The sequence below is a fragment of the Mustelus asterias genome, chromosome 29 (genome assembly GCF_964213995.1).
Source record: "Mustelus asterias chromosome 29, sMusAst1.hap1.1, whole genome shotgun sequence".
In the NCBI taxonomy this organism is placed as follows: Eukaryota; Metazoa; Chordata; class Chondrichthyes; order Carcharhiniformes; family Triakidae; genus Mustelus; species Mustelus asterias.
This window is the reverse complement of record NC_135829.1, coordinates 4,428,618-4,447,895: the sequence shown is the minus strand read 5'-3', so window position 1 is coordinate 4,447,895 and position 19,278 is coordinate 4,428,618. Positions and strand designations below refer to the sequence as shown.

General features: G+C 47.2%; 1 protein-coding gene across 1 annotated transcript in view; it reads right to left on the bottom strand.

Moving 5' to 3' along the window:
- Nucleotides 1–8,862: 8,862 nt before the first annotated feature.
- LOC144480468 (stereocilin-like) overlaps nucleotides 8,863–19,278 on the bottom strand; it is a 22,908-nt gene continuing 12,492 nt past the window's right edge. The window contains exons 5-9 of the mRNA XM_078199920.1: nucleotides 19,013–19,155; nucleotides 16,292–16,440; nucleotides 14,570–14,667; nucleotides 10,770–10,917; nucleotides 8,863–9,035 (exon numbers count right to left, since the gene is read on the bottom strand). Of these exons, the coding sequence (XP_078056046.1) occupies nucleotides 8,941–9,035; nucleotides 10,770–10,917; nucleotides 14,570–14,667; nucleotides 16,292–16,440; nucleotides 19,013–19,155 (633 nt within the window). The 3' untranslated portion in view covers nucleotides 8,863–8,940. The remainder of the gene's footprint in view (nucleotides 9,036–10,769; nucleotides 10,918–14,569; nucleotides 14,668–16,291; nucleotides 16,441–19,012; nucleotides 19,156–19,278) is intronic.

Here is a 19,278-nt window from a genome sequence, read left to right as displayed (position 1 = left end):
CTTCAAGGATTTGTGGACTTGCACACCTAGGTCCCTCTGACTTGCTATACTCCTGATGACTCTGCCATTTATTGTATAACTCCTCCCTACATTATTTCTTCCAAAATGCATCACTTCGCATTTATCCGGATTAAACTCCATCTGTAGTGGGTAGTGAGTCTTTCTTCCTCTAAAGGCAGTAGGAGCAGAATTTTGAATGTTGTTAAGGCAGAGTTAAATAGATTCTTGATAAGCAAAGGGGGTTGAATGGTTATTGGGGGGTCAGCAGGAATGTGGGGTTGAGATTACATTCAGATCAGCCATGATCTTCTTGAATGGCGGAGCAGGGCTCGAGGGGCTGAGTGGCCTCCTCTTGCTCCTAATTTGTATGTGATCCTATTCCGCAAACCCTTTACATCAAGACACTGGTGACTAAACAAATCTGTCCTTTGAAAAGAATTGGAAACGATCCCCTTAGTAAACATAACTTTGAATGAATTTGTTAGACATTTCGCAGAACCTAGGCTTTGTTCAAAGTGACATTGCTGCCAATTTGATTAAACAGACCGAGTCCAACAGAGAAAGATTGCTGAATTCTCCATTTTCAACAACACATCTACCACTTCAACTGATTAAAGAAATTACTTCAATGATTAAATTAACTTGTGCTCTCACCAATGTTCAGCATCAGCCCCACTCAGCAACTGAGATTCCCCACCGCTAAAAAACACATGAATTTAACCTTCAGTTGGCTTGATTGGAATCTCTGTTCCACTCCTTTCGGATTCCCGTGTTTCCCTCTCAGTTTCTCTCAGGACAGCTCACCGCGTTGCTGTTGAGCCTTTCTTCAAAAAAGGGGACATTCTGTCGGAGACATTTTCGGCTGGTTTCGGTCTTTTTAGGCTCAATTCCACTGCTCCTGGTAAAGGAAGTGGAACGTTTCCTGTCCCTGTCCCACTTATCCTTTGTCAAGCCAGCCCACTCGCCTAGGACCACCCCACTTCACTCTCAGCACTTACCAAAGCGTGATAAAGAAAGGGAAAGGAAGGCGAGACAGAAAGAGCAGGCGGAGGGGGGACGTAAAACAGACACAGGAAGCAAGACAGAGAGTGACAAACACACAGAGATACTTAGAAAAGAGAGAAATACAAAGAGAATCATAGAATCTTCACATGGCAGAAGGAGGCCATTCAGTCCACCCATACCCTATCCCCGTAACCCACCTACTTACCCTGCTAATCCCCCTGACATCAATTTAGCATGGCCAATCAATCTAACTCACACATCTTTGGAGAGAGACAAGGGGAAAAGCAAACACAAGGAGAATGGATAGAGAGATTAAGAGGGTGAGAAAGTTTGAAAAAGTAAGACACAGAAGTACAAATGGAATGTAGAATAAGGCAGAGTGTTTAAGTGAAAGGAGGTGAGGGGGTGGCAACTGGGCTCAAGGAGGCTGTGAAATGATTAATTCCTCAGGAATTGTGTTCCTCGCTCACAATATTAGTTTGCATTGGAGTCGAGTCTGCGTCACGTGAGGCAGTTCCGGCGTTTGTTAACATTAATTCACTTGTTAGACACACTCAAAGCTCCAGAGGAAATGCGTAGATATCAGCTCCGCAAGAGTGGCTGGAGGACTGGAAACTTTCGAACTAAGTCTGACCCAGTAACTGCTCCCAATTCTCCTTTCCTGCAACTTTCAGGAAGGAGTTTGAAAGCTATTAGTCTGGGTGCGCATTCCCTGGTCATTAACGAGTGACCTGCCACTGGATAAGGTGCATGTGAGACAATGATGGGATTAAAACTGGCTAATTCACCCAGTGATTTCACAAACTGACCATGCTTCAAGATTGTTATTTATGAGCTCTGCTATTGGGACTAATAATAAACCATGAAGTCAGTGGTAGTGAACAAACTGGAACACTTTATTAACACGTCTTTATCCTGGCACAGTCAGCACAAGTCTAAAGGGGCTGTGTGGCATGTGTGTGTACAAGTTCACCCATGCAGCTCATAGATAGAGCTTTTCATAGACTTCCACAGTGCAGAAGACGACCACCCGGCCCATCGAGTCTGCACCGCCCCCAATCCCACAAAACCCCATGCATTTACCCTGGCTAGTCCCCCTGCTACTAAGGGATAATTTAGCACGGCCAATCCACCTAAGTCGCATATCTTTGGATTGTGGGAGGAAACCGGAGCACCCGGAGGAAACCCACGCAGACATGGGGAGAATGTGCAAACTCCACACAGACAGTGACCCAACCTGGGAATCGAACCCGGGTCCCTGGTGCTGTGGGGCAGCAGTGCTAACCACTGTGCCACCGTGCCGCCCTGTTGCCTCATGTATACATCAGTATATCTGAATGTGTATTTGTGTGTCTGTATGTGTCTGTGTGGATCTCTGAACACGTACTTAGTTTCACGTGTTTTTGTCTGTGTATCCATATCTGGGGCTGTCTGTCTCTGTTGCTCTGTGTGTCTGACTGTCTATCTGTTCCTCTACGTGTCTGAGTGCATCTCTGCCTCTCCTTTTTTTGAAAGGTATTTGTCCACGAGAGGCAAGCGGCACTGTGAAGCCAGCATTTGCTGCCCATTCCTTGAACTGAGTGGTTTGCCAGGGCAGTTAAGAGTCAACCATATTGCTGTGGCTCTGGAGTCACATGTCGGCCAGACCGGGTAAGGGTGGCAGATTTCCTTCCCAAAAGGACATTAGTGAACCAGATGGGTTTTTCCCCCCACAGTGTATTTATTATGGCGTTACCTCTAAGGTGAACACTTGTTTCATACTTCTCCTGTCTTTATTTTTTTAAATAATGCGCACAACTCATAGGCTTGGCGGGATGTTCCCTGAACTCAGGGCCAGTTCCTCTGCAGCCTCCCAGCCAGTGTGCAGAGGATTGGTTATGGGGACTGTGGAAGAGACAGTGTGCCCTTCACCCCAAGGGAATGGCTAGTTCCTGAGGCAGCGATGCGGATACGGGATAAACTCTGGCCTCTCGTGTCTGCGCTGCTGAGTAACAATCAGTGATAGCTCTAAATTCCAGCTTTAAAATTGAGTTTATATTCCACCAGCTGCTGTGGTGGGATTTGAACTCGTGTCCCCCGGAGCATTGACCTTAACACTGGATTACTGGACCCATGCGATTACCACTATGCAACTGTCTCCCCCCATGTCAGTGCGTGTGTGCATGCATCTGTATGTATTTCTGCATGTGTGTCTATCTGCAATTGCTTCTGTTTGTGTCTCTGCCTGTATGTATATATAATGTGTGTGTGTATTGGTGTGCCTGTGTATGTCTGTATATGTCTATACATATATGTGTGTATATGTATATACCAGAGTATCTGTGTATATGTGTATCTGTGCATGTGTCTGTGTATATGTATGTATTTGTGTGCATGTCCATGTGTGTGTATCTGTGTATATGTACCTGTGCACATGCATTTGTCTGTTTATATGTATCTGTGTGCGTGCATGTGTATCTGAATATATGTATTTTTCAGTGCATGCGTGTATATCTGTGTATATGTATCTATGTGCATGCATATGTATCGATATGTATGGATGTGCATGCGTGTATGTGTGTACATGTATGTGTGTGTATATTGTATGTCTGTGTATATATATGTATTGGTGTGCCTCTGGGTGTGTGTGTGTGTATCCGTGTGTTCACACTCTCTAATGTAAGATGTTGTTTAGCAGCGCTGAGCCTCGATGTATTTTGCAGATTATGTTGTGTTGAGCATTGCGACATTCCCATCAGCAGCGAGGCTGTTTGTTTGGTTCCTCTGCTTCCTGTGGGACTGCGGGGAGATTTCTCTGTTTTCTGGAAACAGCCCAGCCACACTCCCCACCCCCCCTCCGATTCCCGGCTTGGGTCACTGTCTGTGTGGAGTTTGCACATTCTCCTCGTGTCTGCGTGGGTTTCCTCCGGGTGCTCCGGTTTCCTCCCACAGTCCAAAGACGTGCGGGTTAGGTTGATTGGCCATGCTAAAATTGCCCCTTAGTGTCCCGAGATGTGTAGATTAGAGGGATTAGCGGGTAAAATATGTAGGGATATGGGGGTAGGGCCTGGGTGGGATTGTGGTCGGTGCAGACTCAATGGGCCGAATGGCCTCTTTCTGTACTGTAGGGTTTCTATGATTCACCTGTCCAAAGCTTTGGCCACCTATCCTAACATCACTATATGTGGCTTGGTGTCGAACTTTAGCTGATTTATGCTCTTGTAAAACGCTTTGGGATGTTTTGTGGTTATATATAAAATACAACTTGCTGCTGCTGTCACTTCCCAGCCCTGTGCTATTGAACAGCGACTAACACATGCGGGAACCCTGGGAGTTGTGTTACAAAGACAACAAGGTCACCAGCTGTGAGGAAGAACAATAATCTCAAAAGCGACTGAAACAGAAAATTCACCGTACGCTAAGAATTAAGGGGAACAAAACAGGAATTCCTGTGGAAAACCTGCAGATTCCAATAGCTTCTGAAGAGAATGGCTTGGACACTGACCCTTCAGTCCTGGAGTTTTAAATGCTTCAAATCAGTCTGAAATGTAAGTAAAGGCAAATAAATGTACAGCAAAGGCTACGGGCCCCAGCAACATCCCAGGAATTGTGCTGAAGACTTGTACTCCTGCATTAATTCAACGCCGGCACCTCCACATCATCTCCTGCACTAGGCATGTCCCTAGCCAGACTGTTCCAGTACTGCTACAAAATTGGCATCCAGACACATCCTGACCACAGAAAGCAAACCATTCCAGTCAGTTTTCGTCCCAGCAGTCTGCACTCCATCATCGGCACAGCGATGGAAGGGGTCAACTGTGCTATCAAGAGACACTTACTCAGCAATAAACTGCGCGCTGATGCTCAGATTGGGTTCCTCCAGGGTCAATCCAGCTCCTAACCTCATTACAATGGACCAAAGAGCTGAACACCACAGATGAGCTTAGAGTGACACAGGGGAGGCGATGGCCCAGTGGTTTTATCGCCAGACTATTAATCCAGAAACTCAGCTAATGTTCTGGGGACCCGGGTTCGAATCCCGCCACGGCAGATGGTGGAATTTGAATTTGATAAAAACAAATCTGGAATTAAGAATTTACTGATGACCATGAGTCGATTGTCAGAAAAACCCATCTGGTTCACTAATGTCCTTTAGGGAAGGAAATCTGCCGTCCTTACCCGGTCTGGCCTACATGTGACTCCAGAGCCACAGCAATGTGGTTGACTCTCAATTGCCCTCCAAAGTCAACTAGGGATGGGCAATAAATGCTGGCCTAGCCAGTGACGCCCATGTCCCAGGAATGAATTTAAAAATCCCTCGATATTGAAAAAGCATTTGACCAAGTGTGGCATCAAAAAGTCCCAGCAAAACTGGAGAATGGGAATCAGGAGGAAAACTCCCTCGGAATCATACCTGGCACAAAAGAAGATGGTTGTGGTGGTTGGAGGTCGATCATCTCAGCTCCAGGACATCACTGCGGGAGTTCCTCAGGGTTAGTGTCCTGGACCCAACCATCTTCAACTATTTCATCAATGACCTTCCTTCTATCATAAGGTCAGAAGTGGAGATGATTGCACAATGTTCAGCACCATTCGCGACTCCTCAGATACTGATGTGGTTGATGTGACATGGAGCAAGACCTGGGCAACCTGGTTTAGACTAAGAAGTAATATTTGGGCGACATAAGTGCCAGGCAATGAGCTTCTCCAACAAGAGACACTCTAACTATCACCCTTTAACATTCAATGTCATTACCATCGCTGAATCCCCCACTGTCAACATCCTGGGGGTTACCATTGACCAGAAACTCAACTGGACCCAGCCATATAAATACTTTGGCGACCAGAACAGTCAGAGGCTGGGAATTTTCCAAATATTGATTGGAACCTTTGTAGGTCGAATAGTTCGGATGGGGCAGTTTTTGTGCAGTGTGCACAGGAGGGTTTCCTGACACAATATGTGGATAGGCCGACAAGAGGTGAGGCCACATTGGATTTGGTACTGGGAAATGAACCGGGCCAAGTGTTAGATTTGGTTGTGGGAGAGCACTTTGGAGATAGTGACCACAATTCGATGTCTTTTGTTATTGCAATGGAGAGGGATAGGGCCGTACGGCAGGGCAAGGTCTACAATTGGGGGAGAGGTAACTATGATGCGATTAGGCAAGAATTAGGGGGCATAAGATGGGAACAGAAACTGTCAGGGAAAGGCACTAATGAAAAGTGGAACTTTTTCAAGGAACAAATACTGGGTGTCCTTGATAGGGACATACCTATCAGGGACATACCTGTCAGGCAGGGAGGAAATGGCCGAGTGAGGGAACCATGGTTCACGAAAGAGGTGGAATGTCTTGTGAAAAGGAAGAGGGAAGCTTATGTAGGGATGAGGAAACAAGGTTCAGATGGCTCGATTGACGGTTACAAGTTAGCAAGGAATGAGCTGAAAAAGGGGCTTAGGAGAGCTAGGAGGGGACATGAGAAGTCCTTGGCGGGTCGGATCAAGGAAAACCCCAAGGCTTTTTACTCTTATGTGAGGAATAAAAGAATGACCAGGGTGAGGTTAGGGCCGGTCAAGGACAGTAGTGGGAACTTGTGTATGGAGTCAGTAGAGATAGGCGAGGTGATGAATGAATACTTTTCTTCAGTGTTCACCAAGGAGAAGGGCCATGTTTTTGAGGAAGAGAAGGTGTTACAGGCTAATAGGCTGGAGGAAATAGTTGTTCGGAGGGAGGATGTATTGGCAGTTTTGAATAAACTGAAGGTCGATAAGTCCCCTGGGCCTGATGAAATGTATCCTAGGATTCTTTGGGAGGCAAGGGATGAGATTGCAGAGCCTTTGGCTTTGATCTTTGGGTCCTCACTGTCCACGGGGATGGTGCCAGAGGACTGGAGAGTGGCGAATGTGGTTCCTCTGTTTAAGAAAGGGAATAGAAATGACCCTGGTAATTATAGACCGGTTAGTCTTACTTTGGTGGTTGGTAAATTGATGGAAAAGGTCCTTAGGGATGGGACTTACGACCATTTAGAAAGATGCGGATTAATCCGGGATAGTCAGCACGGATTCGTGAAGGGCAAGTCGTACCTCACAAATTTGATTGAATTTTTTGAGGAGGTAACTAAGTGTGTTGATGAAGGTAGGGCAGTTGATGTCATATACATGGATTTTAGTAAGGCGTTTGATAAGGTCCCCCATGGTCGGCTTATGATGAAAGTAAGGAGGTGTGGGATAGAAGGAAAGTTGGCCGATTGGATAGGTAACTGGCTGTCTGATCGAAGACAGAGGGTGGTGGTGGATGGAAAATTTTCGGACTGGAGGCAGGTTGCTAGCGGAGTGCCACAGGGATCAGTGCTTGGTCCTCTGCTCTTTGTGATTTTTATTAATGACTTAGAGGAGGGGGCTGAAGGGTGGATCAGTAAATTTGCTGATGACACCAAGATTGGTGGAGTAGTGGATGAGGTGGAGGGCTGTTGTAGGCTGCAAAGAGACATAGATAGGATGCAAAGCTGGGCTGAAAAATGGCAAATGGAGTTTAACCCTGATAAATGTGAGGTGATTCATTTTGGTAGGACTAATTTAAATGTGGATTGCAGGGCCAAAGGTAGGGTTCTGAAGACTGTGGAGGAACAGAGAGATCTTGGGGTCTATATCCACAGATCTCTAAAGGTTGCCACTCAAGTGGATAGAGCGGTGAAGAAGGCCTATAGTGTGTTAGCTTTTATTAACAGGGGGTTGGAGTTTAGGAGCCGTGGGGTTATGCTGCAACTGTACAGGACCTTGGTGAGACCACATTTGGAATATTGTGTGCAGTTCTGGTCACCTCACTATAAGAAGGATGTGGAAGCGCTGGAAAGAGTGCAGAGGAGATTTACCAGGATGCTGCCTGGTTTGGAGGATAGGTCTTATGAGGAAAGGTTGAGGGGGCTAGGGCTGTTCTCTCTGGAGCGGAGGAGGCTGAGGGGAGACTTAATAGAGGTTTATAAAATGATGAAGGGGATAGATAGAGTGAACGTTCAAAGACTATTTCCTCGGGTGGATGGAGCTATTACAAGGGGGCATAACTATAGGGTTCGTGGTGGGAGATATAGGAAGGATATCAGAGGTAGGTTCTTTACGCAGAGAGTGGTTGGGGTGTGGAATGGACTGCCTGCAGTGATAGTGAGTCAGACACTTTAGGAACATTTAAGCGGTTATTGGATAGGCACATGGAGCACACCAGGATGATAGGGAGTGGGATAGCTTGATCTTGGTTTCAGATAAAGCTCGGCACAACATCATGGGCCGAAGGGCCTGTTCTGTGCTGTACTGTTCTACATGTTCTAATTCTGCAGCAAGTACCTAATTTCCTGATTCCCCAAAGTCTGTCCACCATCTACAAGGGACAAGTCAGGAGTGTGATGGAATACTCCCCACTTTCCTGGATGGGTGCAGCTCCATCAACACTCAAGAAGCTTGACACCATCCAGGACAAAGCAGCCCGCTTGATTGGCACCCCATCCACAAACGTTCAATCCCTCCACCAGTGACACTCAGTAGCAGCAGTGTGTACTATCTACAAGATGCACTGCAGCAACTCACCAAGGCTCCTGCGACAGCACCTTCCAAACCTGCAACCTTTACCATCTAGAAGGACGAGGGCAGCAGACACATGGGAACCCACCACCTCCAAGTTCTCCTCCGAGCCACTCACCATCCTGACTTGGAAATACATCGTCGTTAAGACACTGTCGCTGGACCAAAATCCTGGAATTCTGTCCCTACACCACATGGAGTGCAGCGGTTCAAGATGGCGGCTCACTCCCAGTAAGAGGGGGCAATAAATGCTGGCCTAGCCAGCGACACCCACATCCCATGAAAACAGTCAACTACTAAAACTATTTCAGTCCAATTTTTATTTACTTTCAAATACAAATAAAATATTAGAATCCCAAACTGATGTCAATCCATTTTAAGGGACTTCAGGTCCAGCTCTCCGCAAGGTAATAGGTGATAGGCAGACACGGGAACAAAGCAACCAGTTTGATCGAGGCGGATAGGGCTGCATGGTTCTTGCCTGTAAGTTTAAAGAGAGATAATATTTAATATTAAATTCAGTTCCTCTCCTCCCCCAAAAAGGTTCAGCAATTGGTGAAGAAGGTGAGGCTGCATTCCCTGACTGGAGTGTCTGAATGGTATGGCACATTGTCCGAGGCATGGTACATTGGGGAGACCATGCAGACGCTACGACAACAGATGAATGAACACCACTCGACAATCACCAGGCAAGAGTGTTCCCTTCCTGTCGGGGAACATTCAGTCTCTGATCTTCGGGTAAGCGTTCTCCAAGGCGGCCTTCACGATACACGACAACGCAGAATCGCTGAGCAGAAACTGATAGCCAAGTTCCGCAGACATGAGGACGGCCTCAACCGGGATCTTGGGTTCATGTCACACTGTCTGTAACCCCCACGACTTGCCTGGGCTTGCAAAATCTCACTAACTGTCCTGGCTGGAGACAATACACATCTCTTTAACCTGTGCTTAACCCTCTCTCCACTCGCATTGTCCTTTAAGACTTGATTACCTGTAAAGACTCGCATTTCAACCATTATCTTGTAAGTTGAGTTTGTGCCTTTATATGCCCTGTTTGTGAACACAACTCCCACTCACCTGAAGAAGGAGCAGCGCTCCGAAAGTTTGTGCTACCAAATAAACCTGTTGGACTTTAACCTGGTGTTGTGAGACTTCTTACTGGAATGTCTGAAACCAAAGGCCATAGTTTTAGAATAAGGGCAAGGCCGTTTAAATTTGAGATGAGAGGAGATTTCTTCACTCAGAAGATGGTGAAAGTTTGGAATTCTCCATCCAAAATGGTTCAGTCACCGAGACTGTGGGTGATAGATTTTTGGTCACTAACATACGGGGATATGGTGCGGAGTCGAAGGTGACTGTATGATGAAGCAGGCTTGAGGCCTAGTCCAGCTCCTATTGCCTTCCATCTGTCCTGGGAGTGGCCATTTTCCTGGTGGACTCAGTGAATGTCAGCAACACAATCTGAGGGCGTGGGTTCAAGATTCACCCTGGAGATTGGAGTACGTAATCCATGCTGACGCCACAGTGCAGTACTGAGGGAATGCTGCGGGAGCTAGCGATGTTAGTCTGAGATCTGGATGTAAAAGATCACTACTTCAATGAAGGGTCTCTTCCGTGTCCTGGCTAATATTTATCCCTCAGTCTACATTGTTAAATCACCACGCTAATTCATCAAAACCTTCTACAGCAAGAGACACAAAGTGAAAGAAAAGTGGGCTTTATATCCGCGCTGTGCGGATGAGTTTCGACATTCCCAGATGGATATCTCAGGACACGGACCAGTGGTAAACCTCAGATCGGATCCAGAAATTGATTTTCAATGCAATGTGGCTCCAGTGACAGATTCCTGAATTTTAGATTCCACACAAGCTTCAAAAGCGCCTTCCAAACCCCTGACCTCTGCCCCCTGTAGGGTCAAGGGCAGCAGACTGATGGGGACACCACCACCTGCCAGTTCCCCTCCAATTCACTCACTTGGAAACGTATCACTGTTCCTTCACTGTCGCTGGGTCAAATTCCTAACAGCACTGTGGGTGTACCTACACCACATGGACTACAGCAGTTCAAGAAGGCAGCTCACCCACCACCTCCTCAAGAGGTAATTAGGGATGGGCAATAAATGCTGGTCGAGCCAGCCATGCCCACATCCTGAGAATGGATCATTGAGAGTGTGCCCAAGCTGGTCAAACCCTGGGGATCGGTGTATCGCACGTACCTCTCTGTTCCTGATGAATTTCTCCATCATACTGTGCAGCGCTGACTGCCCGCCTCTGCTCCAGACTCAGCTTCTCAAACTGCTTGCTGGTTACAGCCGAGGCCTGGGCGCTGCTGAAGGAGGACAGCTGATTGGTGCTGAACACAACCTGCCGGGAGAGGGGGTGGGGGGGGGCGGGGGGGGGGGGGGGGCAGGAGACAAGAGCAGAATATTAGAGACCAAACAGCACCTTCCATTGTCTTGCAACTGAGAAACCTCTTTCGCAATTTGTAATCAGACTGGAATAGCAGCGGGAGTAGGCCATTCGGCCCCTCGAGTGGGCCAACAGCTAATGTGGTTCCTCTATTTAAGAAGTGTTGTAGAGGTAAACCAGGGAACTACAGACCAGTGAGTCTCACATCAGCAGTAGGGAAACTATTGGAGAAAATTCTGAAGGAGAGAATCTATCTCTACTTGGAAAGGCAAGGTTTGATCTGGGAGAGGCAGGGTTTGATCTGGGAGAGGCAGGGTTTGATCTGGGAGAGGCAGGGTTTGATTTGGGAGAGGCAGGGTTTGATTTGGGAGAGGCAGGGTTTGATTTGGGAGAGGCAAGCTTTGATCTGGGAGAGGCAAGCTTTGATCTGGGAGAGGCAAGCTTTGATCTGGGAGAGGCAAGCTTTGATCTGGGAGAGGCAAGCTTTGATCTGGGAGAGGCAAGCTTTGATCTGGGAGAGGCAAGCTTTGATCTGGGAGAGGCAAGCTTTGATCTGGGAGAGGCAAGCTTTGATCTGGGAGAGGCAAGCTTTGATCTGGGAGAGGCAAGCTTTGATCTGGGAGAGGCAAGCTTTGATCTGGGAGAGGCAAGCTTTGATCTGGGAGAGGCAAGCTTTGATCTGGGAGACGCAAGCTTTGATCTGGGAGACGCAAGCTTTGATCTGGGAGACGCAAGCTTTGATCTGGGAGAGGCAAGCTTTGATCTGGGAGAGGCAAGCTTTGATCTGGGAGAGGCAAGCTTTGATCTGGGAGAGGCAAGCTTTGATCTGGGAGAGGCAAGCTTTGATCAGGGAAAGGCAAGGTTTGATCGGGGAAAGGCAAGGCTTCATCAGGGAAAGGCAAGGTTTGATCAGGGATAGTCAGCATGGCTTCAACAGAGGGAGGTGAGGCCTAACAAATTTGATTGAAGTTTTTGAGGAGGTGACCAGGCGTGTAGACAAGGGTAGTACAGTCGATGTAGTTCATATGGATTTCAGCAAAAGCCTTTGATAAGGTCCAACAGGGGAGACATATAAAAAAGACAAATTCACATGGGATTCAGGGTAATTTGATAAAGTGGATTCAAAATTGGCTCAGTTGTAGGAGGCAGAGGGTGATGACAGAAGGCTGCTTTAGTGACTGGAAACCATTGTCCTGTGGTGTACCACAGGGATCTGTGCTGGGCCCCCTATTAATCGTCATTTATATAAACAACATAAATGACTGTGTGGTGGGTAGGACTCGTAAGTTTGTGGATGATCCGAAGATTGGTCGGGTGATTAACAGGGAGGCGGATTGTCTTGGGCTACAGGAAGATACAGACAGGATGGTCAAATAGGCAGACAAGTAGCAGATGGAATTTAACCCTGAAAAGTGAGAGGTGAAACACTTTGGAAGGGTAATTTGACAAGAAAGTATTCAATGAATTGCATGACTCTAGGAAGTTCTGTGGAACAAAGGGACCTTGGCGTGTTTGTGCACAGATCTCTGAAGATGGAAGGACCTGTTAGTAGGGTGGCGAATAAGGCATATGGGACACTTGTGGCTGACGAATGGCAGATGGAGTTTAATTGAGACAAATGCGAGGTGATGCATTTTGGTAGATTGAACCAGGGCAGGACTTACTCAGTTAGAACAAAGAGATCTAGGGGTACATGTTCATAGCTCCTTGAAAGTGGAGTCACAGGTGGACAGAGTGGTGAAGGCGGCATTCAGCATGCTTGGTTTCATCGGTCAGAACATTGAATACAGGAGTTGGAATGTCTTGAAGTTGTACAAGACATTGGTAAGGCCACACCTGGAATACTGTGTACAGTTCTGGTCATCCTATTATGGAAAGGATATTATTAAACTAGAAAGAGTGCAGAAAAGATTTACTAGGATGCTACCGAGACTTGATGGATTGAGTTATAAGGAGAGGCTGGATAGACTGGGACTTTTTTCTCTGGAGCGTAGAAGGCTGAGGGGTGATCTTATAGAGGTCTATAAAATAATGAGGGACACAGATCAGCTAGATAGTCAATATCTTTTCCCAAAGGTAGGGGAGTCTAAAACTAGAGGGCATAGGTTTAAGGTGAGAGGGGAGAGATACAAAAGTGTCCAGAGGGGCAGTTTTTTCACACACAGGGTGGAGTGTCTGAAACAAGCTGCCAGAGGTAGTAGTAGAGGTGGGTACAATTTTGTCTTTTAAAAAGCATTTAGACAGTTACATGGGTACGATGGGTATAGAGGGATATGGGCCAAATGCGGGCAATTGGGATTAGTTTAGGGGTTTTTTTAAAAAAAGGGCGACATGGACAAGTTGGGCTGAAGGGCCTGTTTCCAGGCTGTAAACCTCTATGACCTATGACTTGCCTTTATCAATCGAGACATAGATTACAAAAACAGGGAAGTCATGTTGGAGTTGGATAGAACTTTGGTGAGGCCACAGCTGGAGCACTGTGTGCAGTTCTGGCCACATTATAGGAAGGATGTGATTGCACTGGAGAGGGTGCAGAGGAGATTGCCTGGTAGGGTGGTGGAGGCGGGTTGCCTCACATCCTTTAAAAAGTATCTGGATGAGCTCTTGGCACATCATAACATTCAGGGCTATGGGCCATGTGCTGGCAAGTGGGATTAGGTGGGAAGTCAGGTGTTTCTCCTGTGTTGGTGCAGACTCGATGGGCTGAAGGGTCTCTCCTGCACTGTGCGATTCTGAGAATCCACTCTGTCCTTCAATAAGATTGTGGCTGATCTGATTAACCCGAACTCCACATTCCCACCTATCCCTGATAACCTTTCACCCCCTTCAGTCAGAGTGGAAGGGACCTGGATGATTGGGCAATTGTCAGAATCTTAGAATCATACAAGACAGAAAGAGGCCATTTGGCCCATTGTGCCAATGCCAGTCCGTTGGTCGAGCTATCGAATTAATTCCATTCCCTGTCCGGTTCTATCCCCATGGCCCTGTAAACTTTTCCCCATCAATTATTTCTCCAATTCCCATTTGAAAGTTACTGTTGAATCTGCTGCCACCGCCCTTCAGGGAGCGCTTTCCAGATCACAACTCACTGAAGGTAAAAAAAACTATCCTTATCTGTCCTCCGATTCCTTTACTAATAAGCAAGGAGTGAGAAGAGATGTTTCTTCACTGAGTGGATTGGGAATCGTTGGAGTTCAATACTCCAGAAAGCCTTGCACGCTCAGTTATTGAGGACATTGATGGCACAGTTTAATACATTAATGGCACAAATACAGTCAGGAGGTTCGCTGATGAGAATGATTGGGTTTGAAGGTTGGCGTGACCTAGGCAGAGCATGTGCAAGGGAAGGAGCCTCATGCCAACTGACTGAACCTCACTACAACTGATCCTGTCATTGGCACTTTACTGTTTGTGGGATCTTGCTGTGCACAAATCGGCTGCTGTGTTTTCCACACGACAATAGTGGCTGCACCGCAAAAGTACTTCATTGGCTGCAAAGTGCCCTGGGACATCCTGAGGTCACGAAAGGTGCTATACAAATGAAAGTCTGTCTTTTAACCCGGTTCTATTTCCAATGAGAATACGAGTTTACCATTTGAAGACTTACTGCTAATTTGCTGGGGACGACCAGAGAGATGGCTGAAGGCGTGATCCCTTCAATTTGTTGCTCCACCAGTGACGACAGTGCGATATCGGGTAACCCGGCTGTAAATGGAAAGAGAGCCAATGAGTTCGAGAAGCAGTGACCTCTGACCTTGCATAGCATCATCCAATGCGCAGCCAATCAGCTGGCCTGATGACAGTGGCCATTGTAGCTCAGTCCACTGTTGCTGTGGGATCTTGCTGTGCACAATCTGCTTGTCGCAAAAACAACAGCCATTTGGAATGCAACATTCGTGTGTGCGGGGAAAGCACTGGGAAAGGTCCTGTGGATGTGGGAGGCGCTATAGAAATTCAAGGTCCTTTATTTCCAACTTCAAATCTTTTGAAATTGATGTTTGCCTTGGGGAAGTGGAACAGAATTTGAAATTTGCCCAGCAAGTTTCAAAGGAGACAGTGAAACTCCGACAGGTGCTATTGACCGTGCGATCGACCTGTCATTGTTGTCTAGCTTGGCGCTGATGGTACTTCCTGTCACGAACACTTGGGCAGAATTTTACTGCCCCCAGCAGGAAGGGTGAGGGGAGGATAATGCTCTCAGAATCACCCTCCACATGCCTCAATGTTTCCTGCAATTTGAAGAGGGGTAGGTGAGGCCTCGGGTGACCTTCCCATCCTCACCCCAAACGCGGCCCTCAGGAGGCCAATAATTATCCACTTCGTGACCACTTCCTGTGATAAAACAGGCTCTCTAGCTCACATGATCGCAATCCCACTAGCCAATCAGCATGCCACCATTGCGGTCGACGAACCTGTTAACCAATGGCACACCCACCGTGTAAAGAAATATTTCCTATCCTACTTCCATATTTGCCCTACTGCCCTGACAGTATTGTTCAGCGATTACATTCTCCATCCTGGTAAATGTCTCATTAAATTCTGCAAAATCTCCGCTAAGACGTTTCTCAGAGACCGGCAGCTTTGTTCTGTTCCTCCAGAGAAACAAATTGCATAGCTGCGGGGAAAGGTCACCCAACTCACCCTGCCACTGATATTCACCAAACTCTGTCCGAGGCAAGATCTAGATACAGAGTAAAGCTCTCTCTACACTGTCCCCATTAAACACTCCCAGGACAGGTACAGCACGGGGTTAGTTACAGAGTAAAGCTCTCTCTACACTGTCCCCATTAAACACTCCCAGGACAGGTACAGCACGGGGTTAGTTACAGAGTAAAGCTCTCTCTACACTGTCCCCATTAAACACTCCCAGGACAGGTACAGCACGGGGTTAGTTACAGAGTAAAGCTCTCTCTACACTGTCCCCATTAAACACTCCCAGGACAGGTACAGCACGGGGTTAGATACAGGGTAAAGCACCCTCTACACTGTCCCCATCAAACACTCCCAGGACAGGTACAGCACAGGGTTAGATACAGAGTAAAGCTCCCTCTACACTGTCCCTATCAAACACTCCCAGGACAAGTACAGCATGGGGTTAGATACAGGGTAAAGCTCCCTCTACACTGTCCCCCATTAAACACTCCCAGGACAGGTACAGCCCACGGATAGATACAGCGTAGCTCTAACATACGTTAATATGGGTCAGTTTCTTCTCTGAGAACAATGAATTGATGGTTTTGAGGGAATGTGATGTGGAGGGGATGTCACAGCTGTCACATGGTGTCCAATATTCCACTCTTTGTGGGAATAAGAATCCAATCCTTGTTACCTGCAATCGAGCCAATTTCAGTGAAGATTTCAGCTCCCCACGTGCTGACCTGTCCAAAGGCCTGGGGATGAGTGGTAAGCTGGGCCAGTGCCTCCATCTGAACTTCAGAGCATCTCAGTCTCAAAGCACCAATGAATAAGACGGCCTTACTGGAACAGAAAGAAGAAACATGTGTAAACAGTGAGAGCAAGTCAGTTACATCGTGTGTAAACAGCACAATATTGAAAAGTCAATTACACAGTGTAGAAACAGCATTGTGTCAAAGCAAGTCAGCTGTTACAACTTCTTCTGTTTTACTGAGCAAAGGAAAGACCTCGCTGACATCATACTTTATTTACTTGATTATGAATTATTCAAGTTTAGTGTTGTGAAAATAAAGCTTCACATTCTTGGTTCTAATGTCCCCATCAAACACTCCCAGGACAGGTACAGCACGGGGTTAGATACAGAGTAAAGCTCCCTCTACACTGTCCCCCATCAAACATTCCCAGGACAGGTACAGCACGGGGTTAAGTACAGAGTAAAGTTCCCTCTACACTGTCCTCATCAAACACTCCCAGGACAGGTACAGCACGGGGTTAGATACCGAGTAAAGCTCCCCTACACTGTCCCATTAAACACAGGACTGGATATTCTAGTCCCACTGTGCCTGATACTCAAATTCATGTCATTGCTCTTATTGCAGTCGGGATTTCGCACAGGCTGACGATAGTTTGTTGTCAGGTTCAGTTTGGGGCTGTGTGTCTCGGACTCTTGGATTGTGTGAGGGAACAGTCTGGTTGTGATGCTGCAGCCATCGTGCTATTCTGCTGTAGGTATACATGAATGAGATAGATGCTGGTGTACTGGAGAAAGTATACTAGCTCACAGTGACACTGACCAGTATATTGTCAACAGGATTCTTACTGCAGGCTGCTGAGGGCCAAATGTCCTAATGCTGCTTCTATATAGTCAGAGAGGTTTACAGCATGGAAACAGGCCCTTCGGCCCAACTTGTCCATGCTGCCCAGTTTTTACCACTAAGCTAGTCAGTCCCAATTGCCCACGTTTGGCCCATATCCCTCTATACCCATCTTACCCATGTAACTGTCTAAATGCTTTTAAAAATACTAAATTTTATCCGCCTCTACTACTGCCTCTGGCAGCTTGTTCCAGACACTCACCACCCTCTGTGTGAAAGAATTTCCCCTCCGGACACTTTTGTATCTCTCCCCTCTCACCTTAAACCTAAGCCCTCTAATTTTAGACTAATTTTCCACTCACAAATCCACGCTGACTGACTCTAATCAGTCATTGGCTCTCTAAATGCCTGTAGATCCTGGCTCTCAGAACACCTTCTCACAAATTACCCACTATAGATGTGAGGCTCACCGGCCTGTAGTTCCCAGGCTTTTCCCTGCAGCCCTTCTTAAACAAAGGCACAACATTTGTCACCCTCCAATCTTCAGGCACCTCACCTGTGACTATCGATGATTCAAATATCTCGGCTAGGTGACCCGCAATTTCCTCCCGAGCCTCCCACAACGTCCTGGGATACATTTCATCAGGTCCCGGGGATTTATCTACCTTGATGCGCTTTAAGACTTCCAGCACCTCCTTCTCTGTCATATGTATACTCCTCAAGACATCAATATTTATTTCCCCAAATATCTTATGGTGTTGAGCACAATTCAAAACTAGCAGATGATTGGAAACTTGGATTGATTGTGAACAGGTGGACAGTATTGAACTTTAAAAGGATATCAATGAGCTGGTGGAATAGATGGACAGGTGCTAGAGGAAGATCAATGCGGAGAAATGTAAAGCAATTCATTTTGGTCGGAAGAAAATGGGGGGAGATCATTTAAAAAATAGCAGGGCACAATTATAAAGGGCGTGAAGGAGCAGAGGAACGTTGGTGTACATGTTCATTGAAGGTGACAGAACAGGTTGAGAGAGGGGGCGGCACGGTGGCACAGTGGTTAGCACTGCTGCCTCACAGCGCCAGGGATCCAGGTTCAATTCCCGGCTTGGGTCACTGTCTGTGTGGATTTTGCGCATTCTCCCCATGTCTGTGTGGGTTTCCTCCAGGTGCTCCAGTTTCCTCCCACATTCCATGATTGGCCATGGAAAATTGCCCCTTAGTGTCAAGGAAACTCGCAGGGTATATATGTGGGGTTACGGGGATAGGGTCTGGTGGGATTGTGGTCGGTGCAGACTCGATGGGCCGAATGGCCTCCTTCTGCACTGTAGGGATTCTATGATTCTATGAATAAAGCATGCAGAGTCCTCGGTTTTATTGTTAGGGATACAGAGTACCATAAAAGGGGCAAAGAGACTTTCATTCACGAAGGAAGTTGAAGTTGAAATAATGTAAAGTAAAGTTTATTGATCAGTCACAAGTAAGGCTTACATTAACACTGCAATGGAGTTCCTGCGAAATTCCCCTAGTCGTCACACTCCGGCGCCTGTTCGGGTACACTGAGGGAGAATTTAGCATGGCCAACACACGTAACCAGCACGTCTTTCAGACTGTTGGAGGAAGCCGGAGCACCCAGAGGAAACCCATGCAGACACGGGGAGAACGTGCAGACTCCGCACAGTGACCCAAGCCCGGAATCGAACCCGGGCCCCTGGCGCTGTGAGGCAGCAGTGCTAACCACTGTGCCACCGTGCCGCCCCTGAACCAGACTTCATGCATCTCCATCACCATGACGGAGGCTGTTTTGGTGGATATCTGACCTGAATTCCTCCGGATTGATCCTCTGCATCTCTGAGACTGACATTCCACAGATCAAATGTCCCAGGGCTGTGAGTGTGGTGGCCTCAAGCCTGGGCACTGGCTGCCCGCTCTGCTGCAGGAAACTGCCAAATGCCACCTTCCTCTGTAAGACACAAGGAACAATAATCAGAATCGACATTTTGATGGACCCATCGCGAGACAGGGAGGGCGGGGAGGAATTTGGGTCTCTGACAGGGTGAGCGCCCACTTGGCTTTTTTTAAAACC